Source organism: Plasmodium gaboni, chromosome 5 (genome assembly GCF_001602025.1).
Source record: "Plasmodium gaboni strain SY75 chromosome 5, whole genome shotgun sequence".
NCBI classification, from domain to species: Eukaryota; Apicomplexa; class Aconoidasida; order Haemosporida; family Plasmodiidae; genus Plasmodium; species Plasmodium gaboni.
In genome coordinates, this window is record NC_031485.1 from 527,768 (window position 1) to 543,959 (window position 16,192).

General features: G+C 18.2%; 5 protein-coding genes across 5 annotated transcripts; 3 read left to right on the plus strand and 2 right to left on the minus strand.

Annotated features, from left to right (window-relative positions):
- Positions 1-284: 284 nt before the first annotated feature.
- On the plus strand, positions 285-1,541 carry PGSY75_0514900 (hypothetical protein; the record flags this gene model as incomplete). The annotated part of the gene is made up of 1 exon (XM_018784428.1): positions 285-1,541. The coding sequence occupies one exon, from the start codon at positions 285-287 to the stop codon at positions 1,539-1,541; it is 1,257 nt and encodes a 418-aa protein (XP_018643083.1).
- Positions 1,542-2,307: 766 nt separating this feature from the next.
- PGSY75_0515000 (putative RNA-binding protein) lies at positions 2,308-4,644 on the minus strand (the record flags this gene model as incomplete). Its single annotated transcript, XM_018784429.1, has 1 exon — positions 2,308-4,644. The coding sequence occupies one exon, from the start codon at positions 4,642-4,644 to the stop codon at positions 2,308-2,310; it is 2,337 nt and encodes a 778-aa protein (XP_018643084.1).
- A 1,317-nt stretch (positions 4,645-5,961) lies between these two features.
- On the minus strand, positions 5,962-7,699 carry PGSY75_0515100 (rhomboid protease ROM9; the record flags this gene model as incomplete). Its single annotated transcript, XM_018784430.1, has 3 exons — positions 5,962-6,044; positions 6,129-6,198; positions 6,377-7,699. 3 exons carry the CDS (start codon positions 7,697-7,699, stop codon positions 5,962-5,964), a joined length of 1,476 nt encoding a protein of 491 aa, XP_018643085.1.
- Positions 7,700-8,440: 741 nt separating this feature from the next.
- On the plus strand, positions 8,441-9,049 carry PGSY75_0515200 (hypothetical protein; the record flags this gene model as incomplete). Its single annotated transcript, XM_018784431.1, has 2 exons — positions 8,441-8,742; positions 8,908-9,049. 2 exons carry the CDS (start codon positions 8,441-8,443, stop codon positions 9,047-9,049), a joined length of 444 nt encoding a protein of 147 aa, XP_018643086.1.
- Positions 9,050-10,017: 968 nt separating this feature from the next.
- Positions 10,018-16,161, plus strand: PGSY75_0515300 (phosphatidylinositol 3-kinase; the record flags this gene model as incomplete). The annotated part of the gene is made up of 1 exon (XM_018784432.1): positions 10,018-16,161. One exon carries the CDS (start codon positions 10,018-10,020, stop codon positions 16,159-16,161), a length of 6,144 nt encoding a protein of 2,047 aa, XP_018643087.1.
- Between the last annotated feature and the right edge of the window lie 31 nt (positions 16,162-16,192).

Consider the following 16,192-nt stretch of genomic DNA (forward strand, 5'->3'; position numbering starts at 1 on the left):
ATATTATTTTTATATGTTAAAAATATTTTTTCATATATTTCATATAATATATTAATTTTGTAAATATAATGAGAAGCATACGATAAAAAATATATTTTTTCCTTTATATATATATATATATTTTATAATATATAAAATTTGATATGTAATTAAATTTTTATGTTTTCTTTTGTTTGACCTCTTTGTGATGTTTGAAAATATAAATAAAAAGAAAGTTTTTTATAAATAAGTATGAATATATAAATATATATATATATATATATATATATATATTTTTTATTACAATGAAAGATGTGATTATGAATGAAGAAAAATGTAATGATATTGAGAAATATTATAGGAACCCTTTTATTAGTACGAAAGAAGATTATTTACATGAAAGGATTGAAAAGATTATATGTTCGATACTCCTAAGCAGAAATATAAAGAAAGCCAACTGTTTAGTGCTGGATATATTATTTGATATATTTATGAAAATAATAAAAACGATAGGATATCATTGTAAAAAATTATCATCTCTTAGAGGTAGTCATGTTGTAAATTATATAGATATAAAATATTGCCTAAAATTAGCTTTTTATAATATATATAATGAAATATATATATTGAAAGATTATTCCAAACTATATCAAGATATTATTTATTATCATATATATGATGAAGATGACAATAATAAAAATAATCTACATAATAACAATGAAATTAATAATAACAATTTTATTATTTGTGATGATAATCAAGAACATGTAGGAGAAGATGATGGATTTTATAATAAGAATGAAGAAAGTAATTTAAGAAAATCCACATGTTCAATGAAGGTAATAAAAGAAAAAGAAAATTATATTAATGTTGTTCAAAATTCTTATTTATATTATAAACATTTATGTACTAAAAAAAATAATAATACATATGATGTAATAAATAATCTTAATAGTACTAATAATTTATTTACAAATGAATTTAATAACAAAAATATACAAGATGGTAATTTATCAAATAGCGAATGTGTTAATATTTTATCTTTGAGAGAAAATATTAATGTCGAAAAATATAAAGAAATCATGATGTTAAAAAAAAATTATATACATGATCATATGCCTATTATACCTTTATCAATAAATAGAAAAGAAAAAATAACTGGATTTATAAATGAAAAGGATAATAATACATATGACCATATGAAATTACAATCAAATAATTTATTAAACAATGATGAACAAAATATACATTCATCATCCTACTCATCATCTTCGTCATCATCCTCTTCATCAGATGACAGTCAGGAAAGCAAAAAAAAATTAAGCGATTTTTCAAATAAAAATTATAATTATTTAAACAAATACAATGATCATTCGAATTTATCACAACATATAATAAATGAACATACTAAAGAAAATATATCAAAAGAAAAAATTGAAATATTAAATCTTCTTCCAAGATTAAAAGATATTTATGTACAAAATGCAAAACAAAAAAATGACCTGAACAAGTCAGAAAGTCAGGTCTTTAATTCGCTTAACATATTTGAGCAGTTCGATTAAATTCAAAAGGAATATGGATAGGTTATGAATGGGGTAAAAAAAAATTGGTCTACACCAAGAATAGTATGGTAGAGGTAGACATATATAAATGTGTGTATTTATATATATTATACAATATATATATTTATTATTTTATTTTATTTATTTTTATTTTATTTATATTTATAATTATTATTTTATTTTATTTTATTTTATTTTTTTTTGTGCTTATCCGTATTAAAATTAATATGTGTGTCATGTAATACCATGGCACACCATACAAAAAAAAGACATAATTATGTATAACCATTTTGTAAATATTATTTTGATATAATGTGTTGTCCTTTGTTGACACCTTGACAATAAAAAAAAAGAAAAAAAAAAAAAAATCAATTATTATGTTCAATCATGTTTCATATTTCTTATGTTTTATAAAATTCCTTTATGACGGGATGGGGTTTAAAATATGTTATGTTTTGGGAAAAAAAAAAAAAAAAAAAATAATAAATATATACATACACACACACACACACACACACATATATATATATATATATATATATATTTTATGGGTAAGGTATAAGGTATATACATTTTAATTTTTTCAAATGAAAAAAATGAATTTAATAATGATCAAAAAGTAAAAGGTAGATAATTTTAATTAGCATAAATAGCTGATACACAAAAATGTATGTTTAATTGAAATAAAAATATATATATATATATATATGTGTACAAATATATATACACATATATACATATATATATGTATATTTTTATTTGTTCCTTAATTTTGTATGTCGAACATTTGATCGATTTTATTTAAGCTGTTATTCAAATTTGCTGATCTGTCGTTGATCTTCTTTTGGTGTTCAGATAAAGAGGCATTTCCACCAAGAGCAATATTGCTATTAATATTATTATTATTAATATTATTATTATTAATATTATTATTATCTAGGGGATATGTATTTATATTATTATACATATGATTCATATTTGTATACATTGTATGGTTACCATATTGTTGTTGCATGAGATAATTTTCCCATGTTGAAGATATAACTTGATTTGTATTTCCATATATATATGGATTATTATAATATTGTATTACATTATGTGGTTGGTTTTTAAATTCAAATGCCCATTTTATAGTTAAAGCTGTTGAATAATTTTCTATAGGTTGATCTGACATAGCTATTTTAGCAAATTCAGCATTTACTCTATTAGTAAATTGAATAAAGGCTATATTTTTATTAGGTATATATCTTACATATTCAATATTTCCGAATGGTAAAAATTCTTCATATAAAATTTTTTCAATAATTGGTACTTGATTTATATTATTAATAAATATACTTCCTATAAATAATGTTCTACAATCATTATTAAATGATCCTACTCCTGTCATATCATCTTTAAATGTATTAAATTTTTCTCTTCCAAAAATATCTACAGAAGCTTCAAATTCAAGTTCATCATTTTCATTTGGTATTCTATGTTTATATAAACAATTATGACCATATGCACAACATCCTCTTGCAAAATATATACAAAAATATTGTTTACTTGTATATGATTTATCTGCTTTAGTATATCCTGAATCTTTTGTTGGATTACATTTATATTTTGCTACAAATCGAGGAGTACTACTACCCTTGACACTTTTATCATATCTATCTGTTACATATTTTCCAAACCATATATTATATTGTTCGTTACCTTCTGTATATTCTATTTTATTTAATTCTTCTTGTGTTATTTGTAAACGTGCTGGTGTTTTTAATATCTCTTTAACCTTATCACTTTTTTTCATTAATTCTATACTCTTATCTAATATAGAACAATAATTTAAAACATTTTCATCTACCATTTTGTTATTGTCATACATACCTATACCATCATAATAATAATTATATGTCAATGGATTTATAGTATTTACATTATTCATTCCAGTCATATAATTATAATTATACATATTATAGTAATTATTTATAGGATTATTCATATAATAATTTGAAATGTTATTTCCATATATTGACATATTCTTATTATTTTCATCTGTATTTATATCTTTATCGTAATTATTTGGTGTCGACAACAAATCGTTTTTTAACCTACCACCATCAACCACATTATTACTATTACTATTATTACTATTAATATTATTAAGTTGTTTATCTTTATTTGGATCCATGCTTATGGAACTGCTCTGATGAGGAGCCACGTTATAATATTGACTATAGTAGTATGGATACCCCATATAATTTTCAACACTCATATTATTATACATATTATAATATTGAGAAGGGTAATTTGCTTGGTTTGGTTGTCCTGGAGGAGCGGGAGGAGTAGGAGGAGGGGGTAAATTTGGCGGCACAGGTGGGAAATTATGTGAAATATTTTGTATACCTGTTGGAGGGTGTCCACTAGGTGGAGGGGGTGTATTTGATAATATCTGATTAGGAGAATGGATTTTTTTACAATTTTTATCCTCATTATTATTTTCTTTATCCTTTATATTATTATTTAAATTGTTATCATCATCTGTTTTTTCTTTATTATTTGAAATATTATTTTTTATATCATCCTTATTGGTATCATCTTTATTTATATCATCTTTATTGGTATCATCTTTATTTGTATCATCTTTATTTGTATCATCTTTATTTATATCATCTTTATTTATATCATCTTTATTTATATCATCTTTATTTGTATCACCTTTATTTATATCATTATCCTTTTTACTTTTTCTTCCTCTTTTTTTTTTATTATCGTTATCTTTTTTTTCTTCTTCTATTTTGTTTAATGTTGGTTGAGATTCTTGGTCAATTTTATGATTTTCACTTTCATCATTATGATCATTTTTTTTGTCATCTGTTTGTTTTTTTCGACCTCTTCTTTTTCCACCTTTTTTTTCCTCCTTTGGCAATTCTGCTTCTTTCTCGTGTTCTCCTTTTTCTTGTTCATCTTCCTCCTTATATTTTGTTTCATCTGATATTATTTTTTCTTCTTCATCGTTAATTATTTTATCGTCATCGACTTCATTCTTATTAGTGTTAATTTTTTTTTTTGTTTTATTATCATCGTCTAGAAAATTAAAAAACCTTTTCAAGCTCATTTTAAAAAATATAAAATAAAATATATACTATATATATATTTGTATGTATGTATGTATTTATTTATTTATATATATATATATATTTATTTATATATGAGAAAAGAAGGAAATATAATAAATATTATATTTCTTTTTATGAAGAATAATAAAATTTAATTGAAGTTTTATGAAATCATTTTATTTTTAAAATAATATATATATGAAACATAAAATAATTAAGGAAATGTAATATATATAAAATATAATATTTAAATTGGATATATTCAAAATAAGTATATAATATTATAAAAATATTGATGATAAATAGAGGTATTTTTTTTTTTTTTTTTTTTTTTTTTTATTATTTTAATAGTACATTTTATATATTATAAAAATAATGTTATTTTTACATGTACAAAAATAATAAATAATACCTTAAAAAATAATAACAGTAAATGTTACATTTATAATATTATCCATTTATTAAATATATATATATATATATTTATATATATATGTAATATTTTAAATACGTATAAATAAATTCATTCAATGTGCTATTTATAATATACATATTATATTATATTATATATGTATAATATTATATTTTTTATTTTATTCATATTTGAAATATCATAAAAAACATATATATTTTTTTATATATTTAAATATAAATTAATTTTATGCCGCTACAAAAAAATATATATTATATATTTTATATTATATATTATATATTTTATATTATATATTATTTATTTGTTTTATTTAAATTCAGTTTTTATAATTAAACAGAAAAAAAAAAAAAAAAGAAAAAGAAACAAGGATATCAAATAAAAAAAATACAATAACTGTATAATATGTTATATATATCTATATATTTTATTATATAGATCTATATTTTATTAAAAATGAAAACCATCAAGTTTTAAAATATACATATATATATATATATATATATATATATATATATATATAATATATATATTGAACTGTTAAATTATATCAATATGTTATATATATATATATATATATATATATATTTGTATTCATTCATATGTACGCCATTTATAATTAAAAAAATTAGAAAGAAGGACATTTTATAATAAAATAAAAATAATAACATCTTGTGCATAATATATTATTTATTAAATTCTTACATACACATGTAACATTAAAATTTTAATTTTCACATATATATATAATATATGTCATTCTTTTTTTTTTTACATCTTATAACAACACAAAAAAAAAAAAAAAAAATTAAATAATAATAAATAAAAATATATAATTATATAAATTATATAAAAAAAAATTATAATATTTACATATAATATAAACTTATCGTAGTAATCTTCCCTTTTTAATAAAGAAATAATAGTAAATGAAGCCAAGTCCCATGCCTGTCAAGTGAGCAATATGGCCTACGAAAAAAATAAAATAAATAAATAAATATATATATATATATAAATACATTAAACATTTTTGTACACATTATAATAACGAACCAGTGTTATCTTGCCTGTCCGAAAGGACACAATATATTTCGTTAAGGAAGTATAAACTTGAAAATAATGCCTACAAAAAAAAAAAAAAAAATTAAAATAAAAATTAAAATAAAATAAAATAAAATAAAAAGATCTTGTTTTATATCCTGTTGGATGTACATGTTTTATAGTTAAAATGATACATATTATTATATACACATAATCAAAATAAATATATATTTATATATTTATATATATATTTTTTTTACCAGGGGTAGGGCTAATATTCCATATAAGTAAATATTTTGAAAAGGGTACATAAAAGTATATGTTGTTAATATTGAACTTACACTTCCGCTAGCTCCAAAGACATAAATATTATTATAATTATTTTTATGATATAATATTTGTATATATGATGAAAGAATCCCACTTATTAAATAAGTTATAAAAAAGTTTTTAGATTGAATAATTCTTTCTAAAGCTGTTCCTATATAATATAAAGATATTGTATTTAATAAAAATGATTCTATAGTATTATGACTTATTAGATTTGTAACTAGTGTATATAATTTTTTTTCTCTTAAATTTTTTAAACTACAAGAGAAATATTTATACATTGTATCTGTACTTAATAATGGATTTGTATATATATTTTTATTATTTCTATTATTATTATTATTATGGAAGTTATTTATATAATTATAATTATATGTATTTCTTGAAGGCTGTGCAATATTCCACAATAAATATACAAATATATGTAATAAAATTAAAGTATATGTTACTGGTGATGTTTTATAATAAAATAAAAACATATTTTTATAATATATTATATTTGTATTTATATATATATTTGATTTGTTTTTATAATATAAAGAAGATATTTTTTGAAATAAAAAAATATTCATTTTATTATAATTAAATCGAATATTCTCTAAATATTCTTTCATATCTGTCCATTTTAATTTTCTTCTTAAAATATTATTATTTAATAAAAAATTTTTATAAATACTTACATTTATAAAAGTCTTTGTAAGCTGGCAAAATATATTTTCCTTAATTTTTATAAATACATATTTATTATTATTACTATATATGTTATATATTTTTAAATATCTATTTTTTAAATAATTATAATATATATATATATTATTCAAATATTTTCTCATCATAATATTATAAATATTTTTTTTTTTATATATTTCTAAGATATCATATTTCAGTCTTAACCAAGATGGTAAGGAGAAAATATTTATTTGTCCAATTCTTTCATCTTTATTCATAAAATAGATTTTTTCTTTTTTCTTTTTTTTGTTAATTATATTTTCTTCTGAATATCTACAAAATGTTCTTTCATTCAAATAATAATTACAAAGATTCTTTTTAATTTTATCATTTTCTCTATTATTAAATATATAATTATTAAATATATAATTATTAAATGTATAATTATTAAATTTTCTGTTCCCTCTAAAGTCAAATATTTTTTTTTTATCTTTTGATTTCTCTACCAAATTTTTAGTAATATAAAAATGAAAATTCCTGACTGATCCAGGAGAAATAAAACTCTTCCTTCTCCTCCACACCATTCATTAAATAAAACAAAATTATAATAATATCACAATAAATTAATACAACGATTACAAGGAAATAAATAAAAATAAATAAATATATATATATATATATATATATTATGATTAATATAATATATTGTGAATATCCTTTTTTTAACAATGATAAAAAAAAAAAAAAAAAAAAAAATATATATATATATATATATATATTTTTGATATTTATATTTTATATGCCCATCGTGAATATTATAAATATTTTTTCTAATATTAATATATATATATATATATATATATATATATATATATATTTATATATATGAATATTTTTTTTTTTTAAGGGGGTAATTATATTATTTATCATAAGGTTGGAAAAAAAAAAAAAAAAAAAAATACACACATATATATATATAATATATATATGATGTTAATTTATATATATATATATTTTTTTTTTTTGTCATTCATATGTACTTGTTATATATGTTGAAAGATCAAAATTAGATATATACTTATTCTTTTTAATATTATATGGTAAGAAGGAAATTAAGATATAATAATTTTATGAGGAAGAATAAGAATTTGTATATATAGAAATGTATGATGCAAAAAAGATATAAACATATTATATAAATAAATATATATATATATATATATATATATATATATATATATATAATATATATTTTTTTTTTTATTTATTCTTTCATATTTCCGCTGTGTTTTTTTTTTTTTTTTTTTTCTTTTTTTTTTTTTAAAATGATATTTTTGTCATTTTTAAATCAGTGTGAAGAGAAAAAAAAAGAAAGTTACGATTTATTAAAAGATAATAGTAATATAAATCCAGATGTTAAAATTGTTGAATCGAAATATATAAACTGTGAAATAAATAATAAAAAAAGGGAATGGTCCAAAAATAAGTTAAATAAAGAATTAAGAAAATGGAATCATGATATTATCTGTTCAAAGCAGTATCAGTTTAATCCATTCAAGCAATCATGTGACAAGAATTTTTATTTTTTAAAAGAAGGACAGAAATATTATACCTCCAATCAAAAATTGTAAGAAGGAAATATATATAAATGTGTATCATATTTATATATTTTTATATGTGTAAATATATAAATATATAAATATATAAATATTTATATATGTTCATATTGATAATATATACATGTAAATATAAAACATAGTTATATATTCTTTTTTTTTTTTTTTTTTTTTAGTCAGAAGAGAGATTATAATTTAATATTTCAAAATTTAAGGAACTCTCCTTCTATTCATATAGCCGCATGTGGGATTTTTATGACAATCATTATAGGCTTATTAAATTTTAAAAATAAAAAAATAAATAAAATAAATAAATAAACAAATAAAGAAAGAAGGAAAGAAAGAAAGAACTTTATTAAATGATATGAATGGAAGTATTAAAAGGGATGAACAGATACACATATTATAAATATAAATATAAATATAAATATAAATATAAATATAAATATAAATATATATATATATATATATATATATATATATTTATTCATTTATTTATTTATTTATTATTATTTTTTTTTTTGTATATTTTATACTATACATTTGTGTTTCATTAAATACTTTTTTTATAAATGATAGTATTTTAATATGACCCTTGAAAAAATACATATTTATATTATAATGAATAATATATAAAATATATATATTATTATATATATATATATATATATATATATATATATTTATATATGTGTATTTTTATTTATTTTTTTTGTTTTTTTTATTATTTATATTTTTAAAAAAAAAAATTCACTTTAATGTTGAATATATGTGTTAAGAGTTTGTATGATATAATATAAATATTTAATAAAAAAAAAAAAAAAAAAAAAAAAAAAAATATATATAAATAATAATAATAATGATGATAAAAATATATGTGACAAATAATTTTCATCGAACATATAAATATATATATATTATATGATTTATATGTACGATTTATATATATGTTATTTTTTTTTTTTTCTTTTTATTTATTCATTTATAATATATAAAATTATTTATACATATATATATTTTTTTTTTTATTAAATATTTATGTTTTATATAATAATATAATTATCATCATGGAAGAGCATAATTATATAGGAGAGTATATAATACCAACAAAGATGATACAAAAAAAAAAAAAAAAAAAAAAAATAAAAAAAATAAAAAATGTATAAATATATATAAATTAATAAATATGTGAATAAATAAAAATGTATGTATATATACATATATATATATATAATATAATTTTTTTGTATTTTATTTTATTTTTGCTTCTTTTGTAATGAAAAAAAATGAAAATAAGATATGATGACAAGTTCTGCAGCACAAAAGACCTAAACTACTTTTTTAATTTAAAATTAGGTTTTTTTGTTTGTTATAAAAATCATAATGATAATTATTCGTTTAAAAATAATATCGTACAAAAAAATGAGACTATATTATTTTTCAAGAAAAAAAAAAAATTCATGTATGTCAGAAAAAAAAAAAAAAGGAAAAAAAAAAAAAAAAAAATCCGCATCCATACTTTACAAGAATATAATAAATATAATTCAAATATAGAATGTAATGAACTATTCAATAAAAAATCAGAAAAAAATAAAAACCAAAAGAAACATGTATATAATACTCAGCATACAAATCAAAATGGAAGATCCAATGAATATGATTATGATGATATTAATGATGATTCTTATATTAGTTATGTAAACAAAAATAATTTTTTTAGAATATCGTCTTATTTGATATTAAATAATGAATTTTTTGGATATCCCCTTCAATATGTATGTGAATCTGAAGGGAGAAGTAGGAACCATAAACATGATAAGACTGACAAATGTGATAGGGATATGAATGACAAAGGTGATAATAATATGAATGACAAATGTGATAATAATATTAATGACAAATGTGATAATAATATTAATGACAAATGTGATAGTCATATTAGTGACAAATGTGATAGTCATATGAATGACCAAAGTAGGAAAAAGAAAAAACTTAATAAGCTATATAAAACCATATTAACAAAAAAAAAAAAAAAAAAAATGAACCATAATTTATGCATTATAAATAAAAGATACAAGTATCCTATAAAATATTGTCAATTAAATTCTGGAGCGTTTGTATTTTTTATAATTAAAAATGTAGGTGTGAATAAAATAACATATTATTCTTATTGTAAATTATTTTCAAAAGATGGTATTTTAAATCAAGGAATTCAAATATGCAAACTTTATCATGTGAGTAAAAAAAAAAAAATTAAACAAATTATTTTTGAAGCCTTGAAAAATAAAATAGCTTTTTTATATGATAACAATCCACATAATATCAATAAAAAAATTTACAAATATTTAAAAAAAAATTGTGCTTATCACGATCTTATAGAATTATTTAATTTTAAGCGGCACAAACAAAGAGATAAAAAGGACAAAAAATTAAATATGAAAAAAAAAAACTTGGAAATGCACAAAATGAAATGGCACTATTATAAGAAATATAAAAATAAAATGGAAACTTATACAAATAAAAAAAATAATAAAAAAAATAATAATAATAATAATAATTGTTATAATTGTAGTAAGGTTAATTATTGTGATGATGCACTTGATTCATATTATAATAATAAAGATTATAAGTATGAACCATCCAAGGAGCATACATATATCAAGATACTTGAAAATAAAAAAGAGGAGCATCACATAGAAGATACACATCTGAATTATAATAATCTGGAAGATCAAAACTTTTATGAAGAATTATATAAATGTAAATATATTGAAAAATATATATCCTCTATAAATTATTTTTTATTGAAGAAACGTAGAAAATTTAATAAATATATGCAACAAGTATTAAATATTAACAATATTAACAATAATAATAATAATAATAATAATAATAATTCTCATTATTATTATAATGATGATAATATTTTTAGTGGGGGTAACTCTTATAAGGGGGAAGAATATCATATACCCCATATAAGGAATAATAATACAAATATGGAATTTATTAAGAAAAGAATAAATAACATAAATATTAAAGACAATATTAGAAATAATAAAATTTACAAATATTTTAATAAAAATAAATTCAAATGTAGTAAATATTATTCTTTTAAAAATTATAATGTATGTAAAAATATTATAGAAAAATATAAACTTTATAATTTTTTAAAAAAAAAAAAAATTGAAGGATATATGATTTTGAATTTCCTTCATTTTAATAAAGAATTAATATATTATAATGAACATACAAGAGATATGTCTACATTACATGATAATATATTTGATAAAATTTGCAATGATGAAAATGCAAATGAAAATGAAAATATAAATGCAAATATAAATGCAAATATAAATGTCAATATAAATGTCAATATAAATGTCAATAATAATAATATTTTTAATAATAATAATATTTGTAATAATAATTATGACTGGTTTTTTAATTCCTTCGATTATGTAGGTAATCTAGAGGAATCGTTAAAATGTTTCAATGAATACAAAAAAAAAGATAAAATTAAAAGAAAAAAAAAAAAAAAAAAAAAAAATTTATTTTCTAAGGAACATATTATAAAAGATAACAAAAAAGAATCCAAATTAAATAATCTTCCTTTTTTTTTATTTAATCATTTAAAAAATAAAAAAATGATTAACACAACAACACAGAGAAATAATATAAAAGATGAGGATTATGATCAGAACTTTAATATGATTAATAAAAAATTTGCAACAAATGGAGATGATAATTTTATATCAAATTTTTATGATAATTATAAATTAAGCAAGTCATTAAATACACATGATGAAGAAATATATAAAGGAGAACATAAAAAGGTGTATATATGGAATAAAAAAATTATAAAAATGAAGGAACGAAAATATATTCAAATGGATTATAAATGGAACAGTAAAAGGGATAAAAATAAATATATAATAAAAATATATAAAAAAAATAAATATATAAAAATATATAAAAAAAATAAATATATAAAAATATATAAAAAAAATAACTATGTAAAAATATATAAAAAAAATAAATATATAAAAATATATAAAAATAAATATGACAAAAGAGATTATAGAAAGTTTTTATATTTAAATAAGAATATTAAAAATGGAGATGTAAAAAAATACAAATCATATCATGAGAGTGACACTTTAAAATATAATAAGATTATAAGAAGGAATATGTTTTCTATTAAGGAAGAATGTGAAAAAAAGAAAAAAAATTTGAAAAGTGAAAAAAAATTGAATGATATCTTTGAACATATAAGTAGATATACAAATCGTATTAGTAAAAATATAAATATAACAAATAAGAATAGATATGATGATTATCCTTTCGATTTTTTATCAAAAGATAAGATTGAATATATATCAATGTTATGTCCAACTATAAATGAAATAAAAACGTTGAATAGTATTCTTACTATTCCACTTATAAAAATGAATGAATATGAAAAGAATTGTATATGGAGATTTAGATTTCAATTATTAAATAGAAAAGAAACATTAGGAAAATTTTTAAAATGTATTAATTGGAATAATAAAGAAGAAGAAGAAGAAGCTATTATATTATTAAATAAGTGGGCAAAACCAAATTTAGAGAATTGTATAGAATTATTTTATTCTCATTTACATCATTATATAATTAAAAAATATATTATAGATATAATAAAAAATAGTAAAAAAGAACAAGTCAAATTATATTTATTTCAATTAGTTCAGAGTTTAAGAACGTTTAATTATCAACATATAGATAATTTATTTATTAATACATTAATAAACAAATGTATTAAATCAAAAAAACTATCTATATATTTTCATTGGTTTTTATTAAGTGAAGCAAAAGATAAAATAAAAGGTAAATTATATTTACATATACATAAATTATTTATTAATAAATTAATGACATCTAATAATAAAAAAAATAAAATTATTCTAGATATATTAAAAATTCAAAATAGATTTCGTAATCAATTATTATACCTCACTAAAATAGCTAAAAATAAAACAGACAGAATACAAAATAAAACAAAAAAAGTAAGACATTTTTTATTTTATTATAGAACAAATTATGGATATATAAATATTAAAGAATTTATAAAAAATAATATTTTTATATCTGATAATAATGTCTATGATTTTTTGCATATGTGTAAAAAAAAAAATACAAAATGTGTGAGTAATCCTATTGGGGTTCATCAAATTGGAAACGAAACGATTAAGTGTAAGATGAGTGGTCTATCTAAATTGATAGATCAAAAAAATATATATGGTGATAAAAAAAATATATATGGTGATAAAAAAAATATATATTGTGATAATAAAAAAAAAATATATTGTGATAATAATAATAATAATAATCATATCAGCTATAATGACCATCTGAATAATTTATCATATGAACACCTTAATGAAGACACATATGATAATAAAAAGAATAAAAAAATATATAATAAAGATATATCTAATTCTATATATTATTTAGACAATGATCTTACAATAAATTATGATATAGAAAATGATTTATATTTTTTTCAATATAAAAAAAGTTGGAATGCTAAATTAGCAAGTTTAGATGTATGTAATGATTCTAATGATACGATTAATTATATTGATGATTCTAAGAATGTAAAGATAGAACGTAATAGAGATAATTCTTTTTTTTCAAATTTTTTACAATTTAATGATAATTTAGATTTTTTTTTAAATTCTACATATAGTGATGAAGATAATAATTATGAAATTTTAGATGATTCTATAAATATTGTTTCTAAACAAAAAATAAAAAAAATTAAAACACCTTTAATATTACCTATAGATCCTAATATTGAATTATTATCTTTCTTACCTGAACAATCATATGTATTACGTTCTTCTTTATATCCAATAGTTATTGCTTTCTTGGTTCGAAAAAAAATTAAATTATATAATGAAAATTATAACAATTTAATAATTAATAATCATACATTCTTTAAAAATAATCAAAAAAAAACAAATATAATAACAAATTTATCCTATATTCAGTCAAACAATGAGACATATAATAATTATTACAACTCTCAATTTATTCTAACCTTACAAAATACTTTTGAGAATGCAAAAGATTTTAATTATCATTCTAAATTCTTGAAATGTGTAAATAATAATATTTTTTATAAAAACAAAAAAATTGAAAAAATTAAAAATAATCAAAATATTCAAAATAATCAAAATATTCAAAATATTCAAAATATTCAAAATAATCAATATATTCAAAATATTCAAAATATTCAAAATAATCAAAATATTGAAAAAATTGAAAAAATTGAAAAAATTGATTATATTGAAAATATAAAAACAAATAGAACAACTCAGAAATTTTCTTTTTCAAATAATTCCAATCTAGATGATCATGTCAATGGTAATACGAATAACCACTCTGTTAATAATAAAGAGGGTGATTACACATATAATGAAGACAGACCATCACGTCTTAGTAATTCATGTTTAAATGATAATAATATGTCTTCATATAATAATAATAATATTTGTTCAAGTGATACTTGCCCTTTTGGAGGTAAAAAGTATAAAGATGAAAAAAATATGTTTCCAAAAAAGAATAATAATAAAGAAAAAAAAAAATATAACGAAATATATGAATTGTCTATAAAAAAATATATCTATAAAGCAGGTGATGATTTAAGACAAGATCACTTAGTCATACAAATAATATATGTTATTGATAATATATGGAAACGATATGGTTTGGATTTGAAAATGACATTATATAGAGTATTAGCTTTATCAACAGATGATGGTTTTATAGAATTTGTTGATTATGCTGAATCAATATCATCAATTAAAAAAAATTATAAAGGAGAAATCAGACAATATTTTATAGATAATAGTACATGCTCTACTTCACCTTTAGGGTTTGATATAGAAATATTACAAAATTTTATATCTAGCTGTGCAGGTTATAGTGTTATTACATATATATTAGGTATAGGTGATAGACATTTAGATAATTTAATGGTAACAAAAGATGGACGATTTTTTCATATAGACTTTGGATATATATTTGGAGAAGACCCTAAACCTTTCTCGCCACCCATGAAATTATGTAAAGAAATGATTGAAGCTATGGGAGGAGCTCATAGTATAGGGTATGAACAATTTTTAAAAAAATGTTGTCTAGCCTATAAATATTTAAGATATCATTCACAATTAATTATAAGTTTATTAGATGCTATGTGTGATGCAGGATTAAAAGATATGAAAATGAGTCCAGAGTTATGTGTCTTAAAAGTTCAAGAAAAATTTAGACTTGATCTAAACGATGAAGCAGCAGAAATTTATTTTCTTAGTGTTATCAATGCATCCGTTAAAACATTATTTCCAGTTGTTGTAGATAAATTACATGAATGGGCACTCAACTGGAAATGATCAAACAGGCAAAATTAAATGAAAAAAAAAA